A 24,038-nucleotide genomic window follows, 5' to 3' on the forward strand; every position below is an offset into this window, starting at 1 on the left:
CTCTGAACTTACTACACCCACTAAATTTTGAAAATCTGGATCAGCCTATTTATAATATATTTTTATTGGGGGAAAATTCAATACCATCAATGTTATTGAGTCTAGCTCTTCCAAAATCAATCCACCCATGTAGTGTCTCCCTCTGAACATACTACACCCGCCACTTTTTGAGAATCTGGCTCAGCCTATTTTTTATGAATTTCTATTGTGAAAAAATTCAATACCATCAATGTTATTGAGTCTAGCTCTTCCAAAATCGCTCCACACATCTAGGGCCTCCCTCTGAACATACTACATCTGCTAATTTTTGAAAATCTGGCTCAGCCTATGTTTTATGAATTTTTATTGTGAAAAATCTCAATCCCGTCAATGCTATTGAGTCTAGCTCTTCCAAAATCACTCCACACATCTATAGCCTCCCTCTGAACATACTACACCTGCCACCTTTTGAGAATCTGGCTCAGCCTATTTTATATTATTTTTTATGAGTCAGATTTTCAAAACTTAGAGGGTGTAGTATGTTCAGAGAGAGGCCATAGATGTGTGGAGGGATTTTGGAAGAGCTAGGCTCAATGACAGTGAAGCTGTTGAATTTTTCTCTTTGTATCCACTTTCGGTTTTGCACTTTGTAGACGGTCCCTAGACGCTCGGCTGAAAGCTGAACGCTCACAGGGATGCATTGTATTTATCCACATATGTAGACGGTACTTTCGGATAAAAAACGGGTTGTAGCTTGTTGTCTACCTTCCTACGGTTAGATAGAGCTGCCTATTGTGTAAGTAACACGTTTCGCTTATGATTTATTGAACCGCGAACCCGCGAATCTGCCAATTTCTGTCTAACTTTACCGAAGTGCCCGAGAGTGGCGGCCCGTTCCGTTGTTGTGCCCGCCATGTGGCGCCTCATTTCCCCGTTGTCGCGTCCCCCAGAACCGAATCGCGTCCTGCGAGTGGCGGCCTGTCCCGTTGTTTTGGCCGGCGTGTGGCGCTTCATTTCCCCGTTGTCGCGTCCCCCAGAGCAGGTTCAAAAAGCGTCACCTGTACACGTTCAAAAGTCGTTGCATATAGACGAAAAAAACGTCAAAATCGTAACCTGTACACAAATGTATGAATCAAAATAACGTGACTATTACACGACCTGGCGTGAGACCGGGTTGTGTGGTTGAGAAACGGTTGAATTCATGGTGAACGTGTGATTGTTTAAAGCTGGGAAACAAGATGGCTGCCTGTGTGAGCAGAGATAAGTCCAGATGAGGTGTTGCTTTGAATGAAGGAGAAGAGTTGAGTCTGATCTGGGGTCTGTCAGGACTCATTGATGTGGAGGGGAAGGTAGCAGGCGGGCGAGCACTAGACTCAGCAGGGATCACTTTATAGGATCAGCATGTAAAATCATCTCTTCTGACGTCTTCTTAAAGTCAAGTTTGTTCTACACTTCAGCGAAAAACAGTTTTTCAATCTATAGATGTTGTGCTAGTTATATTCCATAACATGTCTTCTTTCAGACTATTGGAAAGAAAACATTTATTTTATTCCACTTTGTCTGTCTGTAGATTTCTCCAAATTAGATTTCTTCGCTGGAAAACAACTCAAGTCTAAATTAAAGTGTAAAGGTGAGTTGACTTCAGTCAGGGGTGGAACGAAGGAAAACGAGTTTACAGAAGGGAGGGAGGGGATGATGAGGGGGGAGGAGAGAAGAGAGGGAGGAGAGAAAAGACGGAGGATGTAAAGATGAGGAGGAAATCAGTTTACAGAAAGGAGGCTTTCTTCCTTTGAATCATCCAGGGCTGTGGTTGTCTTCCTAATTCCTTTTGATTTCTCCTTCACATCTTTCCTTGATTTCATGATGTTTAACATTGGGTTAAGGAGAAGTGGTTAGGAAAGGATATAGGATGTCATTTTTTTGACTGTCGCCACACAAAATGACATTCAGCTCTGATTTCAATGAGGCAGTTTAATCCTCCAAACAGCTCCATGAGGTCATCTAGTGGACTGATAGAAGTAGAGCAGCTGGTGGCAGCTTCCTCTGCTCTGATTCGTCCTCACCACTGACCAATGAGAACCAGCAGCATCTTCTCTGTCCAATAACAAACCACTATTGATCCATGTGTTGATCAGTTCTCCGTGTTGAGTGAATGAAATGTGATGAAGTGATGAGAAAAGGCCCTCAGTAGTTCCCAGAGTTCAGAGTTTTTTCTAACTGCTTCTTTATTCTGAGCAACAGTCCAACAAACCAAAAGGATTCAACTGACACTGATATGAAACAGAGAGAAGCAGCCAATCAGAGGACCAGCTGCTGATATTTGGCTTTTTTTCCAGGAGAAATTATGTGAGGGTTGAATGAGTGATGATGTGCTGATGAATGATTGGACTGCTGCTCTGTGTTTCCTCTCCAGATGAAGGTGTGGACTCTGCTATGAGTCAGTGTGAGGACAGAGAGGAGGGAGTCCCTCCCTCTAAAACCACTCTGTGTGGGGAACATGACAGCCAGACCAAAGCTCAGAGGTGAGAGGACCATCTCTAACCGTCCACCACTCAGATCACTCCACCACCATCATTATTCACACTCAAAGCTCTGTGTGTGTTGTGTTTCAGCCCAGAGAAGCAGCACAGACCTGGACCTAGAACTGAACCTGAACCTGGACCCGGACCTGGACCTGGAACCAGCTGTGTGTCCTTCAAGAGTGACAAGTCTATGGATGAACCTCTAGTCTTCAAAGATGGACGCCGCTCTGTTGATCAAAGGTGAAGATTTCAAACTGATGATGAAAACAAAATCATGTGTTTTTATTCATCTCCGGGTTTTAGATGTTTTTAAAAAAGTCTTTAAATGGAAGTTTGTCCTGTGTCCTGTCAGCTCACTTCTAAAAAAACCCGGTCACTGAAAAAGTATAGAAAAATTAAATTGAAATTAAAATAGCCAAATATAAAGAAATTAGAATAAAGCAGAGAACAGATTCCTGGGTAAATGATGACGTCCTTGAGGCAATTAGGAAAAGAAATAAAAAATCTGAGAAAACAAGGATGAACAGAGTTGGGCTGATTATAAAAAGGCAAGAAATTAAGTTAACGGGGTAGTGGTCAAGACTAAAAAGGCATATTTCAATGAAAAAATTGCTGAATACAGAAATGACTCAGGAAAGTTATTGAAATCCCTTAAGCAACTTGGCTACAGTAAAAGGCTAAACACAAAAAAATCACTAATATCACTCTAGATCGTTGCAACGACATTACATCAGAGAAGGAGATGGTAAGGAGAAAGTATTTCTATATCTGTTGCCAGGAAGCTTGTGAAATAGTTACCTGGCCAGACTGGTCAATATGGTGAAAGTCATGAGCAGGATTTTTACTCTGTTAGGTGTCCAGGTGGGGAGTTTCTTTTTTGAAAAGGTGTTGTTCTTGACAAGCTGAAGAGGAATGATGTCTCTACAGCCACAGGATTAGATTCATTTCCATCTAGATTAATGAGTGATGCCACTGAGATCACTCTGAGCATTACCCATATTGTAAACAAGTCAATAGAATAAGGATATTTTCCCAAAGACCTCAAGATTGCCAGAGTGATTCCATTTTATAAGAAAGGGAGTAAACTAGAACCTGGTAATAATAGACCTCTCTCAATTCTTGGTTGTCTGTCAAAGATAATTGAAAGGATCATTTTTGAACAGATTGATAATTAATATCACAAAACCTACTTTATGAGTTACAGTCTGGCTTTCGTAAATCACACTCTATGGATTCCTGTTTACTGTTTCTAACTGACTCTATAAAAAAGGAGGTAGATAATGGAAACTTCTGTGGCAATAGTAGACTTACAAAAAGCCTTTGATACAGTCGACCATTGTGTTTTAAAGGTCCCATGACATGGTGCTCTTTGGATGCTTTTATATAGACCTTAGTGGTCCCTTAATACTGTATCTGAAGTCTCTTTCCCGAAATTCAGCTTTGGTGCAGAACTACAGCCACTAAAGCCAGTCCCACAATGAGCTTTCCTTAGTATGTGCCATTTCTGTGTCGGAAGCTATTGAGGAGGAGAGAGGGAGGGGCAAGGTGGAGGGTGGGGGTGTGGCCTTGACCAACTGCCACTTTTCTCGTTTGAAAGCCATGATGTCTCTCTCTCATGGGTTGGCCAAATTCTCTGGGCGGGCAAAGTAGAGAAAGGGGAGGTAACTTTGCTTGTTATGACCTCATAACAAGCAGATTCCAAAACGGCTCATCTGAGCTTTCATTTTCTCAAAGGCAGAGCAGGATACCCAGGGCTCGGTTTACACCTATCACCATTTCTAGCCACTGGGGGACCATAGACAGGCTGGGGGAACGCATATTAATGTTAAAAAACCTCATAAAGTAAAATTTTCATGCCATGGGACCTTTAAAGTATAAATTGAAAGCCATGGCTTTTAGTGAACTAGCACTGAAATGGGTGGGCTCCTATCTGGAGAATAGAATGCAAGTAGTGGCCTTTGGGGGGAAAAATGTCTCAACCAAAAGGCATGGACTGTGGGGTACCTCAAGGGAGCGTTTTGGGTCCACTTTTCTTTCTGCTATATATAAATGACCTAAAGTCTGCTTGTTCATGCAGTGTTTTTATATGCAGATGATTCTACACTGGTTGTGTCTCACAAGGATAAACATGTGATTGAAAGCACACTTAGCGCAGAACTTCTAAATGTTAGCATGTGGATGGCTGATAACAGATTATCACTTCATTTAGGGAAAACTGAAACTATATTGTTTGGAACAAAGATGAAGTTAAGAAAGCCTCAGGTTTTAATGTCCTAGCTGGAGATATTGTAATTACTGCCAAGGAATCAATCAGTTACCTTGGATGTATGTTAAATTGCACTTTATCTGGAGTAGGTCAGGCCCAAAAGGTAATCCCCAAAGTAAATCAGAGAGTCTGCTTTTTGGCCAGAATATCAACGGTTTTGGAGGAAAAAACAGATCTAATTCTGGCAGGGGCTTTAATTCAGCCTTATTTTGATTATGCGTGTGGCTCATGGTACAATGGTGTCACAGGGAACCTGAAACATAGGCTTCACACGTCTCAAAACAAATTAATAAGGCTTATTTTAGACCTTCCCATAAGAAGTCATTTGGAATCTTCCCACTTTGAAAGGGTGGGATGGTTGAAAGTTGAGGATCCAGTGTCTCAGTTGTAGCTGGGTATGGTACATAAAATTGTTCATGGAGATGTTCCCAAATATTTTAGAAATTATTTTAAGAGAGTAAATTAAGTTCACAGGTACTCCACTAGGGGTAGCTCAACAGATTTTGTACCCCCCAGATTTAACACTAATCTGGGCAAACAGTCTTTTCTTTATGCTGGAACTACCCTTTGGAACCGCTTACCTGGTACACTCAAGATAGTCAGAAGCATAGGCAGTTTTAAACAGGGTTTGAAAGTATTTAAAGCTTATGTGCCAATTATAGGTATTATCATATCATAGTCTATTTTTATTGTTAATTTTTCTGTATAATATGGATTAATTTGTTTAATGTATGATGAATGATTGATGTGTGACCTGCTGCTACTTGTCCTCTCCCCCTGCCCTTATAGGGACCACAATGGAAATAGGTCTTTGGGCTTTATTGTGTTATCCCTGACTATTTATGTATTTTTAATGTATGACACAGAGTGCTGTTTCATATTTTTATATTTAAGTGGTCAAATAAAATCAATTGAACTCAGTCTCAGTTTCAAAGTTTACAACAAATAGTAAAATGTAAAATTACATCTACACAATTACAAATACATACAAATCACATTTCTTCACATTGTTTATTTTTGGTGTACACCTGTCTTCTACAATATATATTATATTTTACCTCAACTGGCCTTTATGTCTTTTGATTTTCTTTTTATACATATTTGTTTGAATACAACTGGAGAGAGCCTGAGAACTTTTATTATTTTATTGCCAACGACTGCTTCACTGTCATCGTTTGCATTTGACAATAAATAACTTGAAACCTAAATATAGGAAAAGGACTCTCAGTTGAAACTCGCTGCTTTGAAACCACATCTATTCCTCTTTTTAATAGATTAGATTCAACTTTATTGTCATAGCACAGAGTACCGGTACTGAGACAACAAAATGTCATTAAACTTTTAACCAGAAGTGCAAAAATCAGCAAAGTGCAGAGTGATGTACAGAATATATACCAGGGAAAGATGCTAATAGTTTAAAGCACTGGACCAATGGGCCACCAAGGCCCTAATTTGGTACATTTTTGGTGGGACATTTTGGAGCTGACATCAGCTTACGTTGATTTAAACACAAATATATCGGAACATTTTTAGACAAATTTTGAGTAGATGTAGACGGTGTATTAAACCACTGACAGGTTTTGTCTGTGTGTTGTGGGTGCAGTGCATAATTTATCTTGTGTTTCTATCAGGAGGAATCTGGAAGAACCTGAACCCAGCTGTGTGTCCATGAAGAGTGACCAGTCTATGGTACTTCCTTATAACTTTAAAGATGGTCGCTACTCTTTTGATCAAAGGTGAGGATTTCAAACTGATAATGAGCAGGATTAGTAAACGCTTACCACTACAAGGAGTCCTCTGATTCACTGTTAACATCCATACATCACTTCATGAACTTTACCTTGTGATTGTCTCTGTGTGGACAGACATAATGTGAGCTAATTCTTCCTGATTCCTCCACAGAGTGGACCAGGAGAGCTCAGGGTTTCCCAGTGGTCAGTCTGCCCAGCAGCATCAAACACACCTGGACTCCATATTTATGGTCTGTACATGTACAACAGCTACTTTTACATCTACTCTGTCACAATCATCTCCATGCTGCACTTTTTATCTCTGTCCAACATGGATCTAATGTTTGCTTCCAAGATTTCAGTTTGATTTGTCATTCATATAATCTTCTGTTCCAGCTGCTGGAGGAGGACATCGTCAATTTTGTGAAGAACGAGCTGAAGAAGTTCAAGAAGCTTCTGAGTCCAGATTACCCAAAATGCTTAGAGGGTCACAGGGAGGATGAGGAGGTGTTGGACAGTGAGGATGAAGAGCAGAGGAGGAACAGCAGAGAGGCATTTTGGAAGATCACACTGCACTTCCTGAGGAGAATGAAGCAGGAGGAGCTGGCTGACCGTCTGCAGAGCAGTAAGAGGATTTCCCTAAAGATTAACATGTTGGATAAATGGGATATTTACTAATATCTCAAGAGATGGACCTTTGTTTTTGGTAGTTGTTGTGTTTGGTGTAGTTTCTTCGTCCATACGAGTCTGTGATTTACTTTTGTCGGGTCAGCTTCGTGGAATGGATGATTAAGTTAGACTCAATGTTTTCTGTTTAGATCCTGAAGCATTGACGTTGTGCTAGTATTGTGGTAAGCTGGTTCAATTTTGCAGTAGATTCACTATACTGAGCAGTCGTTTTAATTACGTTTGAACGGATTCCAAACTTTGCACACTTTCTGTTTTCTCCAGCCTGTCTCTTCTCTTAGCCCCTCACTATTTACGCTGTCTTTCTTCGTTTTGTAATTTGCGTCGTCAATCTTCATGGCATGTGTCGCCAGCAGCAGCATTTCAGTGTGCAACAGTAATAATCATCCCTGCGGAAACACCATTAGCGATACAACGATGGTAACATTGTTTAAACGAAGCTTCGAGGCAAATCATTTTGCATCAAGGTTTTTTAGTAATCAAAGTGTAACCCAGTGGTAAACTTGGGTATTATAGTGTAATGGGGTGGGTTATGATTAATCTCTCTTACTCAGAGTCTCATGATTATAAAAAAGGTAAACGCTTATTTACTGTAGATAACTAAGAGAGGACACCTGATTACTAAACAAGGAAATATTAATATATTTTACATAATTAAAAGGAGCTCAATATTTGTAATTTTATTTCATGACAGTGATTAAGACTAACGTTTAAAGTTTATATTATTTAGCTAAATAATATTTCCAGAGGCTCTATGCAGTTATCCTTTTTATTACTGTTTTTGTTACTATTTTATTGGTCATTTGGGCATTCACTCAATATAGTCAATAGTAATTGGCTTCAGGTATGACTTCTGAATATACACGTGACCGGTGGAGAGACAGCAGAAGGTTCTGGAAGTTTTTGTTTCCTGTCGCTCTCTCTGCTGGATCCGGGTGGAGACGGGACGCTGGTGTGTTGAGAAGAGGAACAAAACCCTAGAAAGAGCGAGAAAAAAAAAACTATGAAACGGAGCGGGAGGCTCAGAGGAGAGGGCCGCGGACTGGGGATAGTGGTGAGTCGAGAGACTGAGTAAAACGAAGCCGGAGACCTGTCTGACGGAGCGGGAGAGAAGGCGCGGAGGCCGTATCGGAGGAAGCCGAGATAGCTAGCCAATGTGGGCGTATGCTGGGCTGAACTGTCGGTTAGTCCGCACTCGAGGATCCGGACAAAAGTTTTTCCACGCTCTCAATTTTTTTGCAAGTGTCTGTTCAGCGTACTCAATGTTTTGCAAGACCAAACAGGCCTGCAACGTGTTTTTTTTGTTTTGTTCAAATCTTCACCGTGAGTAAACTGGAACGTGTGTGAATGTGTGTGTGATTGGGCCCATCACTGCATTTTCTAAGACTTGTTTCAGGACACTTTGCGTTTTTTTTTTAAAATGTATTGTTAGAGTTCTCTGTGTATTCTCGATTGTTAAGAAATAGCTAAGGTAAGAGAACTTTAGACCATTTATTCTGGGGTAACCATTGTGATTGACACTATTGGGTTTCCCAGCTAAAAATTAAAAACAAAAAAACTATTATTAAAGTTTTGGGGAAAGCTTTTGTATTCTATTTGCCAAATTCTTGTATTCAAATAAACTAGGGTGTTACCCTATTTTATTTTCTTTGCTAGAACGAAAACCATCTCTGGGTCTCATTATTTTCAACTATCTTATTGTTAAAAGGTCTTACAACTGATTAGTAACTTATTAGGTGCACCCTCGTGGTATCCACCTGAACTACACCGAACCCAAGCACCCCCATTCTCACGTAAGTGACTCTTAGAGTGGTTGTACGGGTGCTACAAAAGTATTCCAGTTACTCAAGGAATCGTTTCAGCCCTAATATATTCATATACCCATTCTCTGAGGAAATGTTGAAATATGTTATTTGACTTATTGATCTTTTTTGTTGTGTGTTCATTCAGGAAGTCCTGCTGCAGTTTCTAAGCATAAACTCAAATCTAAGCTGCAGAGGAAGTTCCAGTGTGTGTTTGAGGGGATTGCTAAAGCAGGAAACCCAACCCTTATGAATCAGATGTTCACAGAGATCTACATCATAGAGGGAGGGACTGCAGAGGTCAATGAAGAACATGAGGTCAGACAGATTGAAACAGCATCCAGGAAACCAGACAGACCAGAAACAAGAATCAGACAAGAAGACATCTTTAAACCCACATCTGGAAGAGATGAACCAATCAGAACTGTGATGACAAATGGAGTGGCTGGCATCGGGAAAACAGTCTTAACAAAGAAGTTTGCTCTGGACTGGGCTGAAGACAAAGCCAACCAGGACATCCAGTTCACATTTCCATTCACTTTCAGAGAGCTGAATGTGCTGAAAGAGGAAAAGTACAGCTTGGTGGAACTTGTTGATCGCTTCTTTAGTGAAACCAAAGAAGCAGGAATCTGCAGGTTTGAAGAGGTCGTGTTCATCTTTGATGGTCTGGATGAGTGTCGACTTCCTCTGGACTTCAAAAACACTGAGATCCTGACTGATGTTACAGAGTCCACCTCAGTGGATGTGCTGCTGACAAACCTAATCAGGGGGAAACTGCTTCCCTCTGCTCGCCTCTGGATAACCACACGACCTGCAGCAGCCAATCAGATCCCTCCGGAGTGTGTTGACATGGTAACTGAGGTCAGAGGCTTTACTGACCCACAGAAGGAGGAGTACTTCAGGAAGAGATTCAGAGAGGAGGAGCAGGCCAACAGAATCATGTCCCACATCAAGACATCACGAAGCCTCCACATCATGTGCCACATCCCCGTCTTCTGCTGGATCACAACTACAGTTCTGGAGGACGTGTTGAAGACCATAGAGGGAGGAGAGCTGCCCAAGACCCTGACTGAGATGTACATCCACTTCCTGGTGGTTCAGTCCAAAGTCAAGAACATCAAGTATGATGGAGGAGCTGAGACAGATCCACACTGGAGTCCAGAGAGCAGTAAGACGATTGAGTCTCTGGGAAAACTGGCTTTTGAGCAGTTGCAGAAAGGCAACCTGATCTTCTATGAATCAGACCTGACAGAGTGTGACATCGATATCAGAGAAGCCTCAGTGTACTCAGGAGTGTTCACACAGATCTTTAAAGAGGAGAGAGGACTGTACCAGGACAAAGTGTTCTGCTTCGTCCATCTGAGTGTTCAGGAGTTTCTGGCTGCTCTTCATGTCCATCTGACATTCATCAACTCTGGTGTCAACCTGCTGGCAGAAGAACAAACAACCATCCAGTGGTGTGAAGTGTTCAGAGACAAATCAAAAAGTTTCTACCAGAGTGCTGTGGACAAGGCCTTACAGAGTCCAAATGGACACCTGGACTTGTTCCTTCGCTTCCTCCTGGGTCTTTCTCTGCAGACCAATCAGACTCTCCTACGAGGTCTGCTGAAACAGACAGGAAGTAGCTCACAGACCAATCAGAAAACAGTTGAGTACATCAAGAAGAAGATCAGTGAAAATGTGTCTGCAGAGAGAAGCATCAATCTGTTCCACTGTCTGAATGAACTGAATGATCGTTCTCTAGTGGAGCAGATCCAACAGTCCCTGAGTTCAGGAAGTCTCTCCACAGATAAACTGTCTCCTGCTCAGTGGTCAGCTCTAGTCTTCATCTTACTGTCATCAGAAAAAGATCTGGATGTGTTTGACCTGAAGAAATACTCTGCTTCAGAGGAGGCTCTTTTGAGGCTGCTGCCAGTGGTCAAAGCCTCCAACAAAGCTCTGTATGTGCACACACAACTATCCAGATTAAATGGAGTTTTTCTTAATTCAGAAAAAAACATTGTTTGTAATTGTTTTCTTATGTTTTGCTGATTCCTCTTCAGACTGAGTGGCTGTAACCTGTCAGAGAGAAGCTGTGAAGCTCTGTCCTCAGTTCTCAGCTCCCAGTCCTCTAGTCTGAGAGAGCTGGACCTGAGTAACAACGACATGCAGGATTCAGGAGTGAAGCAGCTGTCGGCTGGACTGAAGAGTCCACACTGCACACTGGAAACTCTCAGGTTATTCTACGTTCATTCAAAAATAGTACTACCTAAGCCCTTTTTTTCTTAATTCATTAATTATTAAATGGACTGTCTGAATATCCTTTATAGGTTGAGTGGCTGTAAGCTGTCAGAGAGAAGCTGTGAAGCTCTGTCTTCATTCCTCATCTCCCAGTCCTCTAGTCTGAGAGAGTTGGACCTGAGTAACAACGACCTGCAAGTATTTGACCTGAAGAAATACTCTGCTTCAGAGGAGGCTCTTCTGAGGCTGCTGCCAGTGGTCAAAGCCTTCAACAAAGCTCTGTAAGTGCGCACACAACTACCCAGATTAATGTAGTTTTTCTTTGTTCAGAAAAAAAAACACTTTTGTTTGTGATTTTATTGCTGAATCCTCTTCAGACTGAGTGGCTGTAACCTGTCAGAGAGAAGCTGTGAAGCTCTGTCCTCAGTTCTCAATTCCCAGTCCTCTAGTCTGAGAGAGCTCGACCTGAGTAACAACGAGCTGCAGGATTCAGGAGTGAAGCAGCTGTCGGCTGGACTGAAGAGTCCACACTGCAGACTGGAAACTCTCAGGTAACAGTGTCGTGTCTTGGTTCGCGGTATTTTGCAAGACATCTTTGGTTCAATTAAGACAGAATTAGCACTGCTCTACAGTATATTGTTCATTTATTTTCTTAATAGACACACTAACTGAATGAACAAACCTTATATAGTAAGACACAAGGTAATCAGTTCATTGAGAACCGATGTGTCGGTGGCATGACATCACTGTGGAGGTGTAATGGTTTCAAGCACCTAATAGTTGCAACATGGCACATAAACTGGACTTGGATATAGACTTAGGTTCATATGTATATACAGTATATTGTACAATGATACAATTTTGTTATTTTGGTTCTTTACTTCTGGGCACTGGATTTTAAATTAGCTAATGATTATGTGCTGAAAGGGCAGATTCAGCTTCAATGGACAGTATTCACAGCTATGTTCAATGGACTATGCAGGAATATTTTGCCTATGCATATTTAAGGAGACCAAAGCACCAAACATCTTTTTCTTTGGGCCAGCATGTCAGTCAGACAGGTGATAGAGTACTACAATATTGTATTCAAGTAAAAGTACTTGGTTAGGTTTTTGCTTCCGAGTCCTCCAAGCCTTCCTTCTTCACAGAGGGCATGTCGGTCAGGTTTAGGACTTCTTCTTAATCAAAGTGTTCCTTCCACAAACAGCTGTGAAAAACTGAGGCAACACTTCACTCCATTAGTGTTGGTGACAGTCATTTTTGTGTGTGTGTGTGTGTGTGTGTGTGTGTGTGTGTGTGTGTGTGTGTGTGTGTGTGTGTGTGTGTGTGTGTGTGTGTGTGTGTGTGTGTGTGTGTGTGTGTGTGTAGTCTGTCAGGCTGTCTGGTCTCAGAGGAAGGCTGTACTTCTCTGGCCTCGGCTCTGAAATCCAACCCCTCCCATCTGAGAGAACTGGACCTGAGCTACAATCATCCAGGAGACTCAGGAGTGAAGCTGCTGTCAGCTGGACTTAAGGATCCAAACTGGAGACTGGACACTCTCAGGTAAGGACAGACAACAGCAGCTCTCACACTGTTTCTCTGTCACTAACTGATGTACTCTGATTCATGTTTAATGGAGTATCTGAGTGAAGGTGTATGAAATTGATTCTGACTTTGTTTCTTCTTACAGGATGGACCATGGTGAACTGCAGTGGTTGAGACCTGGTCTGAGGAAGTGTGAGTATGTTTAAAGTTTGATTCATGAGAACTCAGCTGCATGTTACACTAGATTTTAAAATTTTCTTGACTGAAGTACGATGATGAATTTTACCAGAGTTTCAGTCAGGATCTGTTTACTGTCAGTGTGGCTGGAAAGATGTTAGAACTCAATAATCAGTTTAAAATCCACAAACATAAAAATCTCAACAAAGTGATTCAAAAGAACTAATAAATATATTTAATTAACAGTCGAGCCAACAGAAAGCTAATTTTGTTTCTTTTGACTGTCACTAAACTGGAGGAAGTTTAATGGACCGTATGCATGCATTTGACAGGACGCCAGTATCAGTTTACTGCACTTTATTGTGTTAGGTTGAAGGCACAGCAATGCACAGGGCACTTATTTACTTCAGACTAAATTTGTGAACCTGTTGTTCTGCAAACAGAAATAAAAGCATAACTTTTTGTGCATAAAAATACAATTCAATAATGAGTATGCTTCACATTTGTAGGATACAATGATCAGGGTTCGTATGGGTGCTTGAAATCCTTGAAAATGCTTGAATTTTGATGTTGTGTTTTCAAGGTTTGAAAAGTGCTTACATTTTGGATAAAATGCTTGAAAATGCTTTAAATTGTAACTGTATTTCTTTAACAACAAATGCTCATCTGACTGAATAGTTTGTTTATTAAATGGAGAAATAAAATGTTGGAGAGCCTAAAATGAAACCTGCTCACGCCAGTTCGTGAAATGGTCACGTTATTTAGATTTATTGGTTTGTTGAACGTGACCATTTCACGAACTGCCACGATACTGGGCTGCTCTGGGGGATACAACAACGGGGAAATGAAACGCCACTATGGGAAAATGAACCACCACACGCGGGACGTTGACAATGAGGAAATGAACAGAGGTGTATAAAGTACTAGAGACCCATACTTGAGTAAAAGTGTTCTATCAAAAAAGTGACTTGAGTAGAAGTTGAAGTGCTCTTTAAGCACAACACTTAAGTAGAAGTACTAAAGTATTCAACATTTTTTGTACTTAAGTATTGCAAGTAGTTTATTTTAAAATGTACTACTCAAGTACTGAAAGTAAAAGTACAAGTATTGTTATTTAGTTATTAAAAAAAGCAGTCAAAAGTTTGAAGCCAAAGGAATTAACAAATATTAAATATATATTAAAAATAACAAATATTAACAAATACTGAAATAAAATGTACAATTATCACACTGTGCAAGTAAAATGAACATCCTCTGCAGCACAGTAACGATTAAAGCCCCAAAAACCTTATCAAAGACAAATCGAACCATCTAGTAGCTGGTTCCCTCCGAAGTACAAGTAACGTGTGATGAACAGGAAAGTTATTAACAACGTTCATAACATAGCAAAATACAGAAACTAGCAGCTTCACATCACAGGGTCAAACAGTTAACATTCAGTACTCACTGCAGACTCAAACAACTCAGGAATAGCTTAATCTGCTGCAACAATAGCTAAATAGAGTACAAACTTGCAAAACGATGCAGCACATAAAAAATCTGAGTAAAAGTATTTCATTCATCAAAAATATGTACTCAAGTAAAAGTGGAAGTAGGGGAAATAAATAATACTCCAGTACAGATACAGCCTTTTAGTACTTAAGTAGAGTAGTGAAGTAGTTCTACTTCGTTACTATACAGCTCTGGAAATGAAACACCACACGCAACACTAATACACAATGGTACGGTTGTGGTTAGGAAAAGAAGAACGGGGAAAGGAACCGTCACACGCAGGAGACGCCGACAACAATGGGACAGTTTTGGTTAGGAAGAGAATAACGCGGAAAGGAACTGCAAGACGCGATCCCCTGTCTCCGGGGTGAAAGTCCTGTGTTGTTTTGATCCATCCGCCACCCCGACCAAACTCCCTGCGCAGATTTTCGCCTTATCAATACTACTCGCTACTGTATTGTTCTGTGATCACGAAATATGCTTCCCATTGAAATACATTACCTTAAAATTCGTGCTCACCACACAAAAATAACGACATTAACGTGTCCTGTACACAAATCAAAAGATTCAATAACGTGACCCAGGGCATGAAATTAACACCCGACCACCCGCCAAATGCGGGTGAATTTTGCAATTGGCGGGTAACACTGTCAATCTACCTGCCACTTTGGAAGGTAGCCAATGAGAATTGAGTGATTCAGATGCGTAACTATCAGTAAGCAGGGTACGCGGTTGCTTACGGGCCTGGTCCAATCACCCCCCACCCTCTCAAACACACTAATCCTAGTCGCGGGCGCTGGACGGGAAATTGACAAGTGCGTCGGTCTTAAACTAGCAAAGACACAAAGACAAGACACAGGGCTCCTTAAGTGGAAGCTACTTTTTCCCCCTTTACGTGCAACCTATTTGTGAAAAAGACCATCGCTCTGAGCAGACTGGATTGGCTGTAGTGATACATTCTCTCTCTCTCCCTGTCAGTTGTAGCTTGCTCTACCTGCTAGTAACGTTGGACACAGCGGTCTCGAGTGAGAGAGAAAAAAGCTTTAAAAGTGGAACGCTATCACACTTTCCTTTCTCCCCTCATTGGACTAAGTTTATCGACACTACTCTGTGCGTGCATCAATAAGTAAGTCTGAGGTCCTGTAGGTACGGGACGATGTTATGCAGGATTTATGAATGTACTTTAGCAACAGTAGGCTAATTCACGAGGGTGCTATTTTATGTGTGAGCTAATATTGCGCATCTGTTCATGTGCGCTGCAAGAGTTATGTTTCTGTTTATTGAATACGTTATTCAGTGCAAACATAACCGAGAATGTAGTTTAAACTCAGTAATGATGGTATATTAGGTTATTACTGTCGCTCTGTTGAAGGCAAACGTCCCACTGTACTGTCGTTACGCAGATCACGGACATCTGATTGATTTTACTGCACCGTACTTAAGTGAAAGTAGGTCAAGTTGTAAAACCTACCAGCAGGGCACCAGTTACAGAGGAGAAGAGATATGAGCAAGTGGATTTCAAAATCCACCTGCCAAAGTGGCTGGTGGTAAAAAAAGTTAACTTCATCCCCTGACGTGACCATTTCACGAAGTGCCATGAGACTGGGCTGCTGTGCATGACTGCGATCTGCCAGTCTATTTCCATGTGCGACTCCGGCCCCATGAAACCACTACTGCACTCGGCTGTATTAACCATATTAACCATCACAACTATGAATGAACACATATGGAATTATGTACTTAACAAAAAAGTGTGAAATAACTGAAAACATTTCTTATATTCTAGTTTCTTCAAAGTACACACTTAAAAATGATGGGTTAAAAATAACCCAACTTGGGTTGTTTTATAACCCAACCGCTGGATCACTATTGCACCGGACCAACAGTAGTTAATTTGACCCGGCAAGATGGGTTGCTGATTTTTAACCCAACAGATGAGTTAAATATTCTACCCAAATGCTGGGTCAAATTAATTATAATTCTGGGTTGATTCAACTACATACATTTGTTATATAGTGTACCCAAATGCTGGGTCAAATTAATTATAATTCTAGGTTGATTCAACTACATATTTGTTATATAGTGTACCCAAATGCTGGGTCAAATTAATTACAATTTTGGGTTGATTCAACTACATATTTGTTATATAGTGTACCCAAATGCTGGGTCAAATTAATTACAATTCTGGGTTGATTCAACTACATATTTGTTATATAGTGTACCCGAATGCTGGGCAAAATTAACCTATATGCCAGATTAATTCTAACACATTACAGTACAATTTAAGAAAATAAATTGCAATAAAACTGTTAAACTACAAACCTAGAACAGAATACATGCTAGATGTATGCATATATTATTTAATAAACACTTAAACAATACAAAAACAAAACAACATAATGGAATCTTTGAAAAAAATTTATTATATCAACAATATAGTGGAACTGGTGCAGTTCATATCACTCAGGTAGGAAAACATTCAGAGCAAAACAACAATTACGAATGAACTGGCTGAACATTCAACAGGTCTATAGTGAACAAATTCAAATTCCTATTAAAAAGCTGCTATTAAGAGCCATTAGCTCTACTTGCAAGCAAGTATTCTACTTTGAATAAACTTTACCATTTTAGACTCCCCTCCTGGCATTTCACGTGACCAAGTTTCAAACAACTTTGATGCAGCATCCCCATGCAGGACAAGCCTGTGCAATCTATAAAATGGAAAACACATTTTTAAAACCAATTCAATGTGGCACACTAATAAAACATTATAAACAATGCATCCTTATATGTAAGATCATATTTCCCTATACCTACCATGCCTTTGGTCATTAGGTGAGGGAACTCTTCGAGGATCTGATCGATGGTCCAATTGTTGTCCCTAATCCACTTGGCCCTGTAGACTGCGGTGTTCCGCATGTAGTTCTCTATCTGGCTGAGGGGCTGAGGATTATTTCTCAACCATTCTTTAAGCTGTGACCCACGTTCGTCTGATATGGTACAGTCTGTAAAAAAGAACAAGAAAGTTGTCATTCACTGAAATATGGATGTTTTGCTTCATCAAATAATTTTTCAGTTTAATAATTACCTGGTATGAGAGCCCTTGCTAGAGCGCCATCATCTGGCGTTTGTGGTGGTGTCTGTGCCGTGCTCCGCGACCTGCTGGTTGATCTCAGCCGCTTCCTGACGTTCCGCAGCTTTTCCTCCAGGAATCCAGTGGCCAGCTCTATTCATCTATTGGAGTCACTTTGACATATTACGTGGAAGCTATTGAAAAAAAGAGGAAATTATATTTCATAAGAATTCATGTCTGAAAAGGGCTTTAGTAGCAATGCAGACTTGATATGCTGTGGATGGGAAAACATATTTCTTACCTTTTAAATCTTTCGACAAGGTCTGGCACTCTGTCATAGTGTTAATGACAAAGCTATCCGTTGATCTGAAACAAACACAAAAAGAGCTTAAGCAAAGATACAATTGCTATTGTATTAACTATTCAGATATCACCATGTAAAAGCAATGCAGACTAACAGCAGAATGTAATCCAATGTGAAGATAACAGCCATTTTATTTAGCATCACAATCCTCCCTCTCTATCTATACAATTCATATGACAAATTGCATGCATGTAAATTGTTTTTACCTTTTACAAGAATATTTGTGGCTGCTCAAAGCATAGCCTTCAGGGCACGAGTGTCAGTACAACAGTACAGCAGTGGTTCCCAAACTTTTTATTATATATTTCTTAACCCTTAACTCAAGTGGCCCTTGTCGTTTGCCAGGCCGCCATTTTAAATAAGCATTTGTTCTTATCTATTGTGGGTCACCACATTACTTAAATAAATGCACATAAATGCATTTAGTCAGACATATCAGGTTATCTCACTGTTTTTACATACTTTAATCAGTCATACACTGTTATGCCTTCACATTTCACATTAAAAGCTTCAAGGAAAAACAAGCGCGTTCATTTACAGCCAGTTAAAATAATATAGCTAGCAAAGCAACTAACTGACAGCCAGTTGGCTAGTAAACTATCTATCTAGCTAGCTAGCTAGCTAGATAGTTTGTTAACTGCCGAATTACCTGGCTAGCTTGAAACTAGCTGGCAAATTAGCCTGGTGAACTCAATAAACATGACCATATGCCCATGGGCATTATGAACTTGTTTCATTAATTCATTAATATAATTCAGACCAAACGGATAAGCTGTAAGGCTATACATGCTTCCATGATAACGGCTAAATGGCTAACGTTAGCTAGCTACGTTGTTAGCCAAACTAACCAACTAGCCTCACAATATAAAGATAGTACTTTAATAGGTAACGCAACACAGACAATGTGAATTAGACATGTAGCTAGTGTACACAAACCTTTTATTATGTATTTGCCTCGTTGGATGACCAGACTGGTTCTCTGCTGTGACAAGCGCTCGGTGTGTGGACTCTGCTGATGATCTGATGACGTTCGAAGCACAAACAACCCAAGTGCTGGGTCAACCGATGTATGTTGGGTTGATGGATTTTGACTCAACACATGAGTTGCACAAAATAACCCAACTTCCATATAAATAACCCATAATGGGTAAAACATTTCATAACCCAGCGGTTGGGTAGATGAAATAACCCAGCATTTTTTAGGGTGTAGCCACCCTTTGCTCTGATTACTGCTTTGCACACTCTTGGCATGCTCTTGATGAGTTTCAAGAGGTAGTCACCTGAAATGGTTTTCCAACAGTCTTGAAGGAGTTCCCAGAGATGCTTAGCACTTGTTGGCCCTTTTGCCTTCACTCTGCGGTCCAGCTCACTCCAAACCATCTCGATTGGGTTCAGGTCCGGTGACTGTGGAGGCCAGGTCATCTGGCGCAGCACTCGATCACTCTCCTTCTTGGTCAAATAGCCCTTACACAGCCTGGAGGTGTGTTTGGGGTCATTGTCCAGTTGAAAAATAAATAATGGTCCAACTAAATGCAAACCGGATGGGATGGCATGTCGCTGCAGGATGCTGTGGTAGCCATGCTGGTTCAGTATGCCTTCAATTTTGAATAAATCTTCATGGTGGGAACCAGACATGTAGAATCCATCCGTTCACCTTTTCTGCGTCGCACAAAGACACGGCGGTTGGAACCAAAGATCTCAAATTTAGACTCATCAGACCAAAGCACAGATTTCCACTGGTCTAATGTCCATTCCTTGTGTTTCTTGGCCCAAACAAATCTCTTCTGCTTGTTGCCTCTCCTTAGCAGTGGTTTCCTAGCAGCTACTTGACCATGACGGCCTGATTCGCGCAGTCTCCTCTTAAGTTCTAGAGATGTGTCTGCTGCTAGAACTCTGTGTGGCATTCATCTGGTCTCTAATCTGAGCTGCTGTTAACTTGCGATTTCTGAGGCTGGTGACTCGGATGAACTTATCCTCAGCAGCAGAGTTGACTCTTGGTCTTCCTTTCCTGGGGCGGTCCTCATGTGAGCCAGTTTCGTTGTAGCGCTTGATGGTTTTTGCGTCTGCACTTGGGGACACATTCAAAGTTTTCGCAATTTTCCGGACTGACTGACCTTCATTTGTTAAAGTAATTTTCTCTTTACTTAGCTGATTTGGTTCTTGCCATAATATGAATTCTAACAGTTGTCCAATAAGGCTGTCGGCTGTGTATCAACCTGACTTCTGCACAACACAACTGATTGTCCCAACCCCATTAATAAGGGACAAATTCCACTAATCAACCCTGACAAGGCACACCTGTGAAGTGAAAACCATTTCAGGTTACTACCTCATGAAGCTCATTTAGAGAACACCAAGGGCTTGCAGCGCTATCAAAAAAGCAAAGGGTGGCTACTTTGAGGAATCTAAAATATAAGACATCAGTTCAGTTATTTCACACTTTTTTGTTAAGTACATAATTCCATATGTGTTCATTCATAGTTTTGATGCCTTCAGTGAGAATTTACAATGTAAATAGTCAATGTAAATGAGAAGGTGTGTCCAAACGTTTGGCCTGTACTGTATATGTCTTGGCAATGAAATAATTATTATTATTTTTTTCAATTAATATAGGCTATTTATCAGGCAGATGTCTGTGCACTGTCAGTCTTCTGGGTTAAAATTGAATTACAGGTTGTTGTTGCACTGTCTCAGATTTTGTTCAAGAAGGTGTCCCAAAACCAGTAAAATATTTCTGTTCAAATCCTGTCTTCATATTATTTTCAGCCCTTGAAATTACTTCAGTTTTACAGCCTGAAAATCACATTATCTGGGAAGCAATATTTGGACGTTAATATAATGAAAACTAATTATTCATAAGTGGCCCAAACTTTGTAGGGTGGAAGATAATTTGATTTGATTACAGCAAAAGACAACGTCAGCAGTATTGACGGCAAAATAGGCTACAGAATATTTTGTTCTGTATTGACGGGTGCAATATTTGAAAATCAATAATTATTTATAGTTTATTTTTTTTAATTACATTTATGTCTGCATTTATGTCAAAACCTAGAGACTTTCAAAAATCAAAATGTCATTTTTTAAATGTATTCGTGTCAAAATGACATGTAAACATCTTTTCGTATTCTATTTTGCCTGGAAACACGCGTCGTTCTAGCATGCACGCGTTTTCGGCGCGGCTCGAGCCGCGCCTGAGATGTCCATGTCAGGCAGGCAGTGTGTAAGCTCTAACCTGTTAACATGGGAGCTGAAATAAAATTGGACACGCCACGCAGCTGACACGCCACGCAGCTGACACGCTCACGCCACGCAGGCAGTGTGCCGGAGCCCATAGTTGGCTAGCACTCGTTGCATATCTGGAGATTAACTCACTGGTACCAACTCATTTTACAATACCTTGCTAGGCAAAGCCCCTCTGTATCTAAGCTCACTGATTGCTATAGCTATACTGTACCTACCCCAACTTGCGCTCTAGCAGATACATCTCTTTAGTCACCCCAGAAGCCCATTGCTCCTGTGGCCCCCACTCTTTCCAGGTTTCAGCTGCCAATGACTGGAATGAATTACAAAAAACCCTAAAACTTGACACCCTTATTCCATTCATTGATTTTAAAGTATTGCTGTCTGTCCAACAGCTGCATGTGCAAACTCTCTTCCATCATTCATGCAGTATTGCATACATTCACTTTGTTGTCTCTTATGACCCAATGCATAATGGCACAATCTTACCTGCACTGTTGTCATATCTGTTTGTTTCTTGCGCAAACTGTATAAAGATTATGTACTATACTCAGTGTTTATATTTAATACGTATTTTTTTGTAGACTCTTTGTTGTATTTTGTATGTTTTTTATTTTTGCATATTTAATGTTTAACTCTATGTTGTCTCGCACGTTTTATGCCTTGTCTTGGCCAGGTCGTCGTTGCAAATGAGAATTAATCGGCCTGGTTAAATAAGGGTTAAATAAAATTTTTTTTTTATTAAAAAGTATAAATCTTCCTAGACCACATTAGTAAGCTTCAAAAAACAAGAGTGGAACCATAATATATATGAAAAGGAATTACAAAAGCACACTTCACCAAACTATGTCTTGTTCTCTCCATCAGATGTCTGTGAACTGGAACTGGACACAAACACAATACAAAGAAAACTCAAACTGTCTGACAACAACCGGAAGGTGACACATGTGGGAGAAAATCAGTCCTATCATGCTCACCCAGACAGATTTGAATTCTGGTCTCAGGTGCTGTGTAGAGATGGTCTGACTGGTCGCTGTTACTGGGAGGTCGAGAGGAGAGGATGGGTTAATATATCAGTGAGTTACAGAGGAATCAGAAGGAGTGGAGCCAGTGAAGACTGTAGGTTGGGATGGAATGATCAGTCCTGGAGTCTGTTCTGCTCTGATGATGTTGGTTACTCTGTCTGGCACAATAACAGAGAAACAGCCCTCACTTCCTCCCCTGTCTCTAACAGAGTAGCAGTGTATGTGGACTGTCCTGCTGGCACTCTGTCCTTCTACACAGTCTCCTCTGACTCACTGATCCACCTCCACACCTTCAACACCACATTCACTCAACCTCTTTATCCTGGGTTTGGGCTCCCCTCTGGTTCCTCAGTGTCTCTGAGTCCTCTGCAGGACTGAGAGTCTCTCCTGTGGACAGAAACACTGACTGAAGATCAGCTGCTGAAATCAAAGTTCAGTCTGTTCACCGTCACACACACTGCACTGTGAAGCAGATCTGTCTCAGACTCAAACGCTAAACATTCATTTGTATGATTTCATCTCTTTTGATTATCAACATTTAAACTGTTTAACTAGAAACACTTTGTGATTTCTGTCATCAGCTGACTCTCTTTACCTGAGGATACACTGTATAAGGCTGAGTAAATGTGATGCTACTTTAAGTTTTTGGTAAATCTGTGTGCATGTCTACGAGCTGTACCAAGAGCTTCTCTGATAACCGATTTGTGTTATAGTAATCTTTTTGTTTTCTACTCGACTGTTTTGTTATTCTTTTACAGATTTATTCTTTTTTATGGCACTCTTATGACTCCGTTGGCATCATGCTTATTCACAGAATATTTAGTTTGTAGGTCTCCTGGCGTTTTGTTGGGGAGTTTAATTTAAAACAAAACATAATTAATGAACTCAACCAAACCAACTGGATTAACAGAGATAAATTAATTCTACCCAACCTTAAAAAAACTCTGCATCTTTCTAAACAGTTGCATAACCAGAGAAGAGGTAAAACACAGGTAAATATTGGCGACGTATTGGCAATGTCAAAATGCATCGGGGATACGAAGTATTTTGGTAGTTTGCTCACCGGCGCGACGTCCCCGCGACGTCTCTGCGCTACGTTTCAGCGACATATAGCCACTCTCTCCGCGACGCGGACATATATACATCGTTCTAACTAGGGGTGGTACGGTTCACAAAACCCACGGTTCGGTTCGTATCACGGTTTTAGGGTCACGGTTTTCGGTTCTGTACGGTTCTTATTTTTTCTTTTAATCTTTAACACTCCAGAAGCTAAAATTTGCATATTGAATGCATGTTGCACAAAACATGCACACAGTGGCAGTTCTATATTGTTTTATTTCATCATAGGTAACATGAAATCCAAAATGTTCCCACACACCAGACTATAAACGACGCTGGCGCATCCTCCAGCTCCGGGCAGCCTCTGTCCCACTTGACATTTCTGCAGGTGACGTGACGTGACCTGCAGCAGCAGCAGCAGCAGCAGCAGTAGCAGCGGCACCCCACTCCACTTGAGGCCCGGTCGGCTCGGTGTCTCTCAAAATCTGACGAAAATCTTCTAAACTGACCTTTATCGATCTGAAATGAAGACAGATTCAGCAACTGCATGGCCTATTTCTCGCTTGAAATGTTTTCAGAAACACGTTTTGGTGAACTATTTTAGTACAATATGAGATCGTATACTCAACGAGCCGCCATGTCTGTTTTGAAATTAGGGACCAGCCAGACCCATGTGACGCAATCGTCCAATCAGCTGCCATGGGTTGCGTTTGTCACGCCCATCCCGCTCGCCATTTCCAGTAAGTGTTTTAACATAGGTGTCGAAAGTGGCCACTACGGCAGTAAGAGGTTAGTGCACATTAACAGTGGACTGACGAACCGTGCGGTACACACATGTTCCGAACCGAGACTAGCGAACCGAGCGGTTTGGGTGTTTTT

The 24,038-nt window shown here is 40.9% G+C and overlaps 1 protein-coding gene and 1 long non-coding RNA gene across 2 annotated transcripts; one reads left to right on the forward strand and one right to left on the reverse strand.

Annotated features, from left to right (window-relative positions):
• Window positions 1–639: 639 nt before the first annotated feature.
• LOC114569187 (NACHT, LRR and PYD domains-containing protein 12) lies at window positions 640–23,321 on the forward strand. The gene is made up of 13 exons (XM_028598977.1): window positions 640–775; window positions 1,550–1,609; window positions 2,393–2,501; window positions 2,592–2,741; window positions 6,399–6,503; window positions 6,670–6,748; window positions 6,894–7,122; window positions 9,135–10,926; window positions 11,029–11,202; window positions 11,584–11,757; window positions 12,575–12,748; window positions 12,876–12,922; window positions 21,943–23,321. Exons 3-13 carry the CDS (start codon window positions 2,413–2,415, stop codon window positions 22,476–22,478), a joined length of 3,549 nt encoding a protein of 1,182 aa, XP_028454778.1. The 5' UTR covers window positions 640–775; window positions 1,550–1,609; window positions 2,393–2,412; the 3' UTR covers window positions 22,479–23,321.
• On the reverse strand, window positions 16,877–19,032 carry LOC114569217 (uncharacterized). Its single transcript, XR_003694382.1, has 5 exons — window positions 18,772–19,032; window positions 17,773–17,837; window positions 17,487–17,665; window positions 17,216–17,403; window positions 16,877–17,109 (listed from the first exon to the last, which is right to left on the reverse strand). It is a non-coding gene; the product is annotated as an uncharacterized LOC114569217 (long non-coding RNA).
• Window positions 23,322–24,038: the final 717 nt, after the last annotated feature.

This window comes from Perca flavescens, chromosome 15 (assembly GCF_004354835.1).
Source record: "Perca flavescens isolate YP-PL-M2 chromosome 15, PFLA_1.0, whole genome shotgun sequence".
NCBI classification, from domain to species: domain Eukaryota; kingdom Metazoa; phylum Chordata; class Actinopteri; order Perciformes; family Percidae; genus Perca; species Perca flavescens.